We start from the raw sequence: 11,952 nt of genomic DNA on the forward strand, positions 1-11,952 counted from the left end.
ACACAATGGGTTTTATAATAGAATTGGGTACAAAATTTTTCACTTAACATCCATAAGGCAAAGATATTTTACATAATTTAGATTTTAGACAACTTAGTGATTTTGTTTTAGCTTAGTGCAAGCTCTAGATATTGGATGATTTGGGATGTAATTCATTAATATTAGTATCTGTAATTTAATTGATTATACTAAAAATTTTATCATGATTTATGATTAAAAAAAAAAGGTATAAATCTCATTATACAAATAGTTGAGATAAGGGACGAATTCAAAAATTTTAATAAGAAGAGGCTGAATTTTAGATAATTTTTTTTATTTCATAAAAATAATTAACATATAGTTATTTTTTTAAAAGATTTATCAATATATATATATAATTATAATTTTTTTTAAAATTTTATTTTTAATATGATAATTATATAAAAGAAATATAACAATATCAATAGTACATTATAAAATTATAAAATACCAATAATTTATAGCGTGTTTAGTTAAATATTATCACATATCTTATTGATTAAAATTCATTCGTTCAAAAATATCTTTATAAAATTTTTTCTTTTAACAACGTAAATTTAGAAGAAAAATAATTATTTTTTACAAGAAAATAATATTTAAAGTACATAATGTGATTACCAAAATATAATTATGTAAGTCCTTATTAATATAATAATATAAATATTAAATATATTAATATAAAAAAATAAATGATTTTTTTAAATAAATATAGAGATTATTATGTAAAAACTAATTTGAAAGGTACAAAGACTTGAGGGTATGATATTAAATTAGTTAAGTAAAAAATATTAGTAAATTAAACAATTAAGACATAAATTCATCACATAATAAAAAAATAATACATATAAAACTATTAAATTACATAATATTTTTTTTATTTTTTAAACACATCTCATATATAAGTATAGTTTTTTAAAGTTTTGGGAGGCCGAGGCCACTACTCGCCCCCTCTAAGTCCGTCCCTGGTTGAGATTGAGATAAAATAAAAAAAATCAAATTTTTTGTTCTACCATCTTAACAATAAAGTGTCTAATTTTTTTAAGAAAATAGAGCTTTTGATTTAGAATAATTCTCCACATACAAGTGTTTTTTTATACAAGTCTTTATAAGTCATTTATATTAACGGGTTTCGAACTGTTACTGCACGTTTTCATTGCACCTTCTTCTTCTTCTTGCTGCACGTTCTTCTTCCTCTTCCTCTTCTTCTTCTTATTTTCTTTTGTTTCTTGCCTTCTCTTTCTCCTTCTTCATTTACGTGATTTTCTCTCTGTTTTCTTTCTTTGTTATTCTCGATTTTCATTATTTTTTTGACATCAAACTCTGAAATCGTTTTTGAAGAAGAAGAAGCAGCAGAAGATGAGGAGGAAAAAGAGAAAGAGTTTTGAATTATGCATAAGATGTACTTCAACGAATTTTGGGTGTATTTCTTAAATCCTTTGGGTGTATTTCTTAAATCCTTTGGGTGTAGTTTTGTAATCCTTTAGATGTATTTCTGTAATCCTTTGGGTGTATTTTTATAATCGTTTGGGTGAATTTCTGTAATCCTTTGGGTGTATTTCTGTAATCGTTTGGATGTATTTTTGAAGTTTCATTATTTTTAAATTTGGCAAGAAACTCATTTTCATGGAGGAAGAAGAAGAAGAGTCGTTCATAATGCATGGTGAGTAGGGCGCTTTGGAAATAGTTAGTAGTTAAATAACGTACATTTATTTATTTTTAAATGTGAAAATATAATAAATATATTTTATTAGACTTGTGTCAACTTGTAAGACTTGTAAACCAAAAAAACTTATATGTAGACCTCTTTGATTCAACCCTCCTTCCCAAAATTATACAAACACTTCAATTATGTGTATCTAGTATGTTATTCATAACTACATGCCAATATGCCATCATTAATAAGTGCCTATGAAAAGTGTATAAAAAACTTTATAAACCGATTTAACAGGCGGCGGTTATAACTAGTTGAAAAGGCCCCCTCCCCAACCAAAAACAAATATTACTATAATAAACAATTAGAATTTATAAAATTAAAAACCTGTTAAATAATTTAAATAAATTGACTAAATATTTATTTAATGATTCTCGGTTATCAATTTTACGGAATTTGACTATATCTAAATTTTTACTAATTAAAAAATTGTTATCGGCAGTGATGTTACGGTTTTGTTCTAATATTTTTTTTCTCATCTTAGATAATGCCTAATAGAATACTAATCTAATCAATGACTTTTGGACTTTTTGTGCACATAACATCAAGCATTATTGGATAAACGTCATCAGATGCGTAACCAAAAGATTTTCATTTGATTAATACTCAGTTTGGTCTTAACAAAAGCAGTTAATATATGTAATTAATCAAATAAAAATATTTTCATATAAAAATAATAATTACAATTTAATAAGTATTATATTAAATAATTTATCAAATATATCAAATTATTTAACCACGGTCAATTCACATAGTTTTATAGGTACGAGGAGCGTAGACTTTTATGTTGATATTGCAATGGCGTGTTTAACCCAAGTTTCTACAGTCTACATGCTTTGGTCATCATGAGGTATCTGCTTTCGTAATATTGAGCCTGTTATTGTTCTATTATATAAACACCATTCTTGAATTTGCCTCAAATTGTGAAAACAAAGAAAACTGATTAAACAGGTTGGTTCCTATTAACTACTTATTACTTGCCTTATAATTCCATGGGTAAGACGTTTCATGAAAATTGAAAAATAATTTGTGTTTATGGTGAAACAGAGAAGAAAACAATGAGTTCAGAAGATTGCCTTGGTTGGGCTGCAAGAGATGCATCTGGACATCTCTCACCATACAAATTCAATCGCAGGTAATTAACCAAACTAACATCTGATTGAACTTTAATTTATACCATATATATTAACTTATTCCATGATTGATCATCAGGCCTGTAGGAGATGATGATGTTCATGTTAAGATCACACACTGTGGTGTTTGTTATGCTGATATCGTTTGGACAAGGAATAGATTTGGTGACTCCAAGTACCCTGTTGTGCCAGGGTATGTATGTTGCCTTTTAAAACAATGCTATATGACCAACAAATATTATCATTTTTAGTCGGTATTACGTGGTCAATAATAATTTGCATTCATATTTACAGAGATTTTGTACCAAAAAAAACATATAATTTGCACTAGAGTTTGTACACATGAATCAATACAGTTTGTATCCAAATTTTTCAGAATTTACATACATGAATTAATAAAATTTATTTGTTAAAGATAATTTAGCGCTTGTGCTGGTCAAATAATGACTAAAAATTACTGGCTTCCAATAGTTTTTCATTCTCTAATTCTCAGAAACTTGCAAACTTAATGAAGCTAATGTATCTGTAATCTGCTTTTTTTTTTTTTTGTTAGACATGAGATTGCAGGCATTGTGAGCAAGGTTGGTTCCAATGTCAAGCGTTTCAATGTTGGTGACCATGTTGGAGTGGGGACTTATGTCAACTCATGCCGCGACTGCGAGTATTGCGACGATGGACTAGAACATCAGTGCAGTCAGGGAGCAGTTTTTACCTTTAATGGGGTTGATTCTGATGGTACAATCACAAAGGGAGGATACTCCAATTTCATAGTAGTCCATGAAAGGTAATTGACTACTATAGTTCATATATTTTGAGTTAAAAAGGTTAGAGTAAACTGAATTTGATGTCATATTTTTTGTTGTATATGTGTAGGTATTGTTTCAAGATACCAAAAAGTTATCCATTGGCTTCAGCAGCACCTTTGCTGTGTGCCGGAATCACTGTTTATTCGCCGATGATTCGCCACAAGATGAATGAGCAGCCGGGAAAATCTCTAGGAGTGATTGGCCTTGGTGGACTTGGTCACATGGCTGTTAAATTTGGAAAGGCTTTTGGTCTGAATGTAACAGTTTTCAGCACCAGCATATCTAAGAAAGATGAAGCCCTCAATCTGCTTGGTGCAGATAACTTTGTAATTTCATCTGATGAAGACCAAATGAAAGTAAGCATAACAAATTAAAAAACATAATCTATTTCACATTTATTTATTTTCTCAGAATTGAATGTTGACTAATATTGCTATATATATATGTGTATACATGTAGGCATTAACAAAAACACTAGACTTTATAATTGATACAGCATCTGGTGATCATCCTTTTGATCCTTACATGGCACTTCTGAAAACACTTGGTATTCTAGTAGTAGTTGGGGCTGCAAATGAAATCAAGTTCAGACCTGTAAGCCTATTCTTCGGTATGTTACATTACATGTGAATTATGGTGTTGTAATGTTAAAGTTTTCATTTAGATATATAGTAATAACAAATTGGTTTATATGCATTGTGTATATTTGACAGGATTGAAGACTATTTCTGGAAGTTCTGTAGGAGGTACAAAAGATATACAAGAGATGATTGATTTATGTGCTGAAAAAAAGATTTATCCAAAGATTGAAGTAATTCCTATTGAGTATGCTAATGAAGCTATTGAAAGGGTCATTAAAAATGATGTCAAGTATCGGTTTGTGATTGATATTGAAAATTCCCTGAAGTAAAATTATACTGTAGATTAGTGCTATGTGTTAGTAATGAATAATTTGTTATTGTGTGGAGTTTGTCCTTGAGTGAGGATTTCTAGAATATAATCAATTCAACTGTTCAAGCAAATTTTGTTTGTATCTTTTGTATTTCATATTTAAGCTGCGTATTAATTTTGTAACATCATGGATAATTATAGAATACTATTTTGGCTCATTTATGGTATTTATTATAATAAATTTTAAATATTTAAAAATTTATTTTTTTATATTATATGGAGAAAAGTCTTATTTTGATGTTGGCAGTTGGAACATTCAAAGCTCTCCTGATCAAAGTAAATGGAATACAAGTCTTTCTGATGTTTACAATTCTTTTTGAATTTGATCTAAACAACTCACAGTATTACACGCACTACATATATAATAACGTTCTATTAAAATGCTATTTTGTCGATACATGATTCTAGTATGACTATGTTACGGTAATAATTATAATGTTTTAAAAAATGTTGCTAAAATTAAAATAAAAAATATTATTTAAAAAAAGTGTTACTAAAATATAAAAAAAATATAATTTTAATTTTAACAATACTTACACTATAATCATAATTACTATAACATAATCATACTAAAATCTCAGCATTAAATTGTAACTATAATTCATATAGGTAGGCCAATGTGCGTGGACTTCGTTGACTTGATTTAGTCACAGTAACGTGTCTAAGACTCTTAAGTGTCACTATTTTAGTCCTTGTTGCCATTACGCTTGTTATTTGATTCTTCTGCTTTATAAGGCCATTGAATTTGCTGAAATGTTGAAGTAAAGAAGCCTGAAAAAAATATATAAAAAAAGAACGGATTCCTGAAGAAACTCAAACAGGTTGGCTCCTATTGACTACTGTGTTAGCTTCTAATCTATGCTCTTTCAATATTATTTATTTGTTGATTCGTTTTGATTTTTTGCATTCTTTCTCTTTGAGAGAAAATTCTATCGTTTTCTTATTATTATTCTATTTTGTTTTTTTCAAGATATGACATATAACTTTCTTACTTTACATACACATGTATATTACTTTTAAGTGAAAATTATAGTTAAAAATTCTTAAATAAACTGGTACCTAAGGCATGTTCGTGTGAGTAGAAATCATAGAAATTCTCATGAAATTCTTTGTCTAAATCTAAAGTGATAGCCAATTGAGTTTGATTAATTTATGGTGCAACAGAAAATAATGATGAATTCCGAAGGTGGCAATGAAGATTGCTTAGGTTGGGCAGCAAGAGATGCATCTGGTGTTCTCTCACCATATAAATTCAGTCGCAAGTATATATGCCTCTATCACTATTGCCAACACTCTTTAGCATAATTCTGTTTTCTTGGTACAAAGTATTTAATTTATATAATGATGAATGGTGATTGGTCAGGGCTGTAGGAAACGATGATGTTTATGTTAAGATCACACACTGCGGTATTTGTTATGCTGATGTAGTTTCCACAAGGAATTCATTTGGTGCCACAAATTACCCTGTTGTGCCCGGGTATATGATCTTTTAATAAATAATGGTTAATTTATAATCCAATTTAGTCTTAATCTAATCTGTGAGTTTTGTTAGACATGAGATTGCAGGCATTGTGACAAAGGTTGGTTCCAATGTCCAACGTTTCAATGTTGGTGACCATGTTGGAGTAGGGACTTATGTTAACTCGTGCCGCGACTGCCGAAATTGCAATGCAGGACTTGAAATTCAATGTGGTAAAGGACGAGTTTTTACTTATGATAGTGTTGATTCTGATGGTACAATCACAAAAGGAGGATACTCCACTTTCATAGTAGTTCATCATAGGTAATGAAAGAAAATTTATATGCAAAAGGTTATATAGTCTTAGATAGATTCAGTTGAATTTGATATCATATTTATGCAGGTATTGTTTTATGATACCAAAGAGCTATCCATTGGCTTCAGCAGCACCTTTGCTCTGTGCCGGAATCACTGTTTATTCGCCGATGATTCGTCACAATATGAATCAGCCTGGTAAATCTCTAGGAGTTATTGGCCTTGGTGGCCTTGGACATATGGCAGTTAAATTTGGAAAGGCTTTTGGTTTGGATGTAACAGTTTTCAGCACCAGCATATCTAAAAAAGATGAGGCCCTAAATCTTCTTGGTGCAGATAATTTTGTTGTTTCATCTGATCAAGAACAAATGAGTGTAAGTAGGTTGTTATTACAACAAGAATTGAATTCTAATCCTTTTGGTGAAAGAGATTCTGAATCATTTAACAGAACATTGACATTGTAGCTTGTTTTTCTTTATTCATCTTGGTCAAAATTGAGTATGATTCCTACATATGCAGGCATTGGCTGAGTCATTAGACTTTATAATTGACACAGCATCTGGTAATCACCCTTTTGATCCTTACATGTTTCTTCTGAAAACATGTGGTGTCTTAGTCTTAGTTGGGGCTCCAAGTGAAATCAAATTAAGCCCAGGAAGCCTTATTGGTGGTATGTTGCTTCTGAATTATGGAAAAGAAATTGTTGCAATGACAAGCATTAATTTATATTGAAGCAATGAAACTTTGAATGTGCATTAATTGTGGTTGACAGGGATGAGAAGCATTTCTGGAAGTGCTGCAGGAGGCACAAAAGATACCCAAGAGATGATTGATTTGTGTGCTGAAAAGGAGATTTATCCAAATATAGAAGTGATTCCCATTGAATATGCTAATGAAGCTTTTGAGAGGATCATAAACAAAGATGTCAAGTATAGGTTTGTGATAGACATTGAAAATTCCTTCAAGTAACAGGACTGTTAATGTATTTAGTGTTGAATAGTTTCTTATTAATAATTAATGAGTTGAGTGAGGAATTTCAAATTCTGAGAGAACAATAGTTGCTAGATTATAAAGAAAGGATAGGAATCATTACATGCTGCTACACTAAAATACTAAGTTGTTCTGCATTATTAGCACTTAAGCATAGTTGTATTTGACAAAATTAATTAGTAAACATTTATTTAATATATAGTGAAAGCATGAAAGATGGCTAGACCAGTAATTAATAAAAAGATACCACTAATTCAGAATCTTCCTGTCACAAGGAAGACAAAAAAAAATATTATTGTAATTCGTTAACGTATAGTTTAACAAACAACAGCTCATGGTAGCCAAATATAGCCGTTAGTTTATTTCATAACAGTATTTTGATGGGAGCTTATGAATAAATAAAAGTATTATTACCATGTTTGATTCACATTTTTACTTTTAGTATTTTTTTATTCATTTTTGTCTACAAAATTCTAAAAGTAAAAACTAAAAAATATTGAAAATAATAAATAAAGGAAAAGTTTAGGGCCAGCAGTTTTATTGAATTTTGGTCAGCATGTAACCAGCAGAGAAAAGTGAGTCATTGGATGAAATCTCATACCAATCTCACACCATCAAATCATCATTGATGGCTAGTTGATGGCTAACAATCACAAAAATTGCTGGCCCCTAGCATTGCTCATAAATAAAATATGGATACATACATACGATATAGTGAAAACTTAGGTACAATCGACTTCACGTAAAGTTGATAGTCGAGAATCATTAGATGAAAATTTTGTCAAATCAGTTAAATTATTTAATAACTCTCTCAGTTATCAATTTCACGTAAAATTGACTGAGTTTTCACCTACCATATGGATTGGAGATATAACGATGTGGCAATGATGGTGACGTTGATATCCAGAAAACAGTGTGCCAATATCTGTGGTGGATTGTGGGAATTAAATAAGAATAATAATAACTAATGATTAATGATTAATGGGCAACGGTATTGAAAGTTTTACGTACCTCACTCGCACACACTGAAATGCAATAATAATAATAATAATAACCCTCCCTCTATTTCTTCGCCGAATCCATTTGCAACCACAACCATCTCCATTCTTGATTCAGAGGGGTAGCATTACGTTGCTGCTGCTGTTGTTCTTGAAAATCCAATGAATACAGAGGAGACATTGGTCGTAAATTGATAAGTATGATAGCAAGAGAAAGAAAAGGAAGTGGCGTTGACGCTAAGATTGAAGAAGTTGTTGGAGTGTGAAAGAGAGAGAGTGGGCGGTACAAGGTGGCCCAGATGCAGATGCAGACTTGCTTCTTGGTTGCAGTTCACTCCGTTCTTGGCTTCTACCACCGCTTTCTCCGAATTACCCTCGCACTCATGGATTTCCCTTCCACAATCCGATTCATCGCTCAGGCCAGCGAGGTCAGTTGCGGTTTCATCCTCCTCGGTTACGTTTCTAGAATCTTCAACATCCTTGGTCTCATCTTGATCCTCTTCTTCACCCTCAAGATCTACCGCATCTCTCATCCCAATTCCAAGGCTCTCAAGCATTTCCCTCCGTACTATCCACCACCCAGGAAGACGAGGTGTTCGACGTAATGGCGCTGAGAAATCTCGTCAAGTTTGAGAGGCAGAGGTTCAGTGCTGCCTGTGCTGAGATCGAGAATGAGAGGATTGCGGCTGCCTCCGCTGCTGAGGAGGCCATGGCCATGATCCTCCGGCTGCAGAATGAGAAGAGCGCCATTGAGATTCAGGCCAATCAGTTTCGGAGGATGATGGATCAGAAACAGGACTATGATAATGAGGTCATTGATAACTTGAGATGGTCCATTGTCCATCATGAGAATCAGAAGTCTTTGTTGGAGGAGCAGTTGGCCATTTACAGGGAGAAGCTCAGGCAGTTCTTGACTGATGATGAGATTGACCTGCTTGATGGCTCTGATAACCCTAGAGGTGGATTCTTGGATTTTGCTATTGAGTACGATGTTGATAATGCTGATGTTGATGATCCTGGTTCCGGGCCTGATAATGTTTATTCAGAAAATGATGATGATCATTCCCGTAATGCTTATTCAGAAAACAATGATCATGATGAGGATCATGCCCGTAATGCTTTTTCAGAATATGATGATAATGATAATGATGAGGATGATGCTGGTAATGCTTCTTCAGAAAATGATGTTGATGCCGGTAATGTTTCTTCAGAAAATGATGTTGATGCTGGTGATGCTTCTTCAGAAGCTGATAATGATGACGATCGTCATCATGCTTGACTTGTAATTTCCTCAGGTGGAGAGCTAATTGGAACAGGAACTGGAACTGGAAATGAAAATTGAAATGCTTTTCAGATGGGTTTTACTATTTCTTCTGAAATTGTAGTTATGCTGCATATTTAATATTCTATTTTAATAAGGTTGAACGACTAATAAAGTGTATATATGTTTCTTCTTTGTTTGTTTCTTTATCTTTTGCCATGATGGATTAATTTCAACGTTTAGGTATACTGGAATACTTATGTGAATGGATTTCATGAAGCACTTAACACTGCAACAATCTGATGCAGGTTGTAGATTAGATAATGATCATAGTGGATTATTAGTTTCTCAAGTTTCAGTGTAACTTGTTTAAGTTTTATGAAAGAATATTGGAACAGAAAATTGCAAGGATCGGATGTCTGTCAATTCAATTCATAAATGTTAATAACTCTGTGTTCTAATTGTACAGAATCTGAACAGAGTTAACCTCAGCTCTGACTTACTAGTTTGTGTTGTTTTTAATCGAATTTGGTTGCTGTTGTTAACCTTGCTGTTGTTAACTTGTGTAATTTATGTCCTATACACATATTTCTTATGCCCCGTTCTTGCAATCACGAAGGAAGAACTTTTATATTTATCTCTTTAATACATAAAAAGACGTCTAAAAAATATATATACACACAAAAATTGTACAAACATTGCTTCTCTCTTATCTAAAGCCTTCCCTCAGGAAACATAACTAAGCTAATTGGTTTTCGTTAAATAGTTTACCTTGATATTTAAAGTTCTAAGAGTAGTTGCAACGTGACAATGTGATTAGTGACTCTCTGAATGAACACGCAATGCATACATCAAGTAGCCTGATTTGACGTCACAACCAATTATAGGAAAGAACCTTCTCAACTTATTAATTACTCTTGCTTTTCTTCACTTAAAATTTTCTGTTTCAATGCTTGATACTCTATGAAGTTTCGAACTAGATTTATAAATGGCCATTTTGTCAAATTGTTAATTTCAATGGCTAAACACTTTTACTGAGCAAAATACATTATACATTAACCAGGACATAATTATGAATTAACAGGATTATCTATAATTATATGAACTTTACTGCGCTTGTACAAAAATAAAAAACAAAAAAGCAATAATAACAAGATTGTGTTATGCTATAACCTCTTACCAAGCCAATGACCATGCTCGGCATAAATCATATTCAGCAATGCATAGTTAGCAGCATTATTTGGTTCTGATCTTATAAGCTGTGGGACTAGTATTTCTGCAATGTCCAATCTTCCATGAAGCTTACAAGAGGATACCAGAGAGCTCCACATTCTTGCACTTGGTTCCATGGGCATGGTTCTCAGTGTTTCCATTGCATCTTCAAGCTTGCCTGACCTTCCAAGAAGATCAATTAGGCATGCATAGTGCTCTAAGGTTAATTGAATTTTACAATCTGCACTTGCTTGTTTGAATACCAGTTGCGCCTCAGTTACAAGACCGGCATGATTACAAGCAGATAATACGGCGAGTAAGGTAATTGCGTCTGACTTCACTCCTCTCTCTTGCATTTCATGAAAAAGTTGCAATGCTTGGTCACCACATCCATGAAGACCGTAGGCACTGATCAAAGTGCTCCATGAAACAGAGTCTCTATTTGGCATTTCTAGGAATATCTTAATTGAGCCATCCAGATAACCACATTTGGCATACATATTTATGAGTGCATTCCCTACAGAGATGTGTGAACTAAACCCAAATTTGAGGACATAGCCATGGAATGAACAACCATGTTTCAGTGAAGATAAGTTTGTGCAGGCAGAGATTACTTCGAGCAAAGCAACATGATTTGGTTCAGTTTCCTCGCCCAGCATCTTGTTAAATAGCTTTAAGGCTTTGTAGCCATCCCCTCTTTGCGCATAGCTCCCAATGATTGAACTCCATAGCACCACATCTCTAAAACTTGACCCTTCAAAAACTAGCTCAGCAAGATGCAGTGATTCTCCACATTGGCAATACATATTTATGAGAGCTGATGAAAAATTATGACTTGATGCAAACCAGTGACGGAAGGCATAACCATGAATCTCCTTCCCATGCTTTGCAAAGCCTGACTCGGCACAAGCCTTTAAGAGAGCAATTAATGCACTCTCTGGGATAACTCCCTCAGCCTGCATTGCTCGAAAGCATGCAAAAGCAGCACCATAATGATGATTAGTAGTGCAGCCAGATATGATTGCAGTCCAAGTAACCTCATTCTTCACATCCATTCCATCAAATACATGTAAAGCCATCCAAGACTCGCCACATCTG

General features: G+C 32.7%; 3 protein-coding genes and 1 pseudogene across 5 annotated transcripts in view; 3 read left to right on the forward strand and 1 right to left on the reverse strand.

Moving 5' to 3' along the window:
• The first annotated feature begins 2,628 nt into the window (after nt 1-2,628).
• Nucleotides 2,629-4,777, forward strand: LOC107468576 (probable cinnamyl alcohol dehydrogenase 1). 2 transcript variants are annotated; one of them, XM_021133542.2, is made up of 7 exons: nt 2,629-2,680; nt 2,777-2,864; nt 2,942-3,055; nt 3,416-3,646; nt 3,736-4,024; nt 4,128-4,278; nt 4,382-4,777. In XM_021133542.2, exons 2-7 carry the CDS (start codon nt 2,788-2,790, stop codon nt 4,576-4,578), a joined length of 1,059 nt encoding a protein of 352 aa, XP_020989201.1. In that variant the 5' UTR covers nt 2,629-2,680; nt 2,777-2,787; the 3' UTR covers nt 4,579-4,777. The 2 variants fall into 2 exon arrangements, with proteins under 2 accessions (XP_020989201.1, XP_052111216.1); XM_052255256.1 differs by lacking the exon at nt 2,629-2,680 and having other exon boundaries at nt 2,707-2,864.
• A 558-nt stretch (nt 4,778-5,335) lies between these two features.
• LOC107468575 (probable cinnamyl alcohol dehydrogenase 1) lies at nt 5,336-7,764 on the forward strand. 2 transcript variants are annotated; one of them, XM_016087882.3, is made up of 7 exons: nt 5,336-5,440; nt 5,784-5,881; nt 5,983-6,096; nt 6,172-6,402; nt 6,482-6,767; nt 6,913-7,063; nt 7,166-7,764. In XM_016087882.3, exons 2-7 carry the CDS (start codon nt 5,790-5,792, stop codon nt 7,360-7,362), a joined length of 1,071 nt encoding a protein of 356 aa, XP_015943368.1. In that variant the 5' UTR covers nt 5,336-5,440; nt 5,784-5,789; the 3' UTR covers nt 7,363-7,764. The 2 variants fall into 2 exon arrangements, with proteins under 2 accessions (XP_015943368.1, XP_015943369.2); XM_016087883.3 differs by lacking the exon at nt 5,336-5,440 and having other exon boundaries at nt 5,575-5,881.
• A 586-nt stretch (nt 7,765-8,350) lies between these two features.
• LOC107468577 (probable myosin-binding protein 6) lies at nt 8,351-9,908 on the forward strand (annotated as a pseudogene).
• Nucleotides 9,909-10,808: 900 nt separating this feature from the next.
• LOC107468423 (pentatricopeptide repeat-containing protein At4g31070, mitochondrial) overlaps nt 10,809-11,952 on the reverse strand; it is a 1,764-nt gene continuing 620 nt past the window's right edge. The window contains 1 exon segment of the mRNA XM_021133834.2: nt 10,809-11,952. This exon segment is cut by the window's right edge and continues 26 nt beyond it. Within this exon segment, the coding sequence (XP_020989493.1) occupies nt 10,809-11,952 (1,144 nt within the window).

The sequence above is a fragment of the Arachis duranensis genome, chromosome 10 (assembly GCF_000817695.3).
Source record: "Arachis duranensis cultivar V14167 chromosome 10, aradu.V14167.gnm2.J7QH, whole genome shotgun sequence".
Classification (NCBI taxonomy): domain Eukaryota; kingdom Viridiplantae; phylum Streptophyta; class Magnoliopsida; order Fabales; family Fabaceae; genus Arachis; species Arachis duranensis.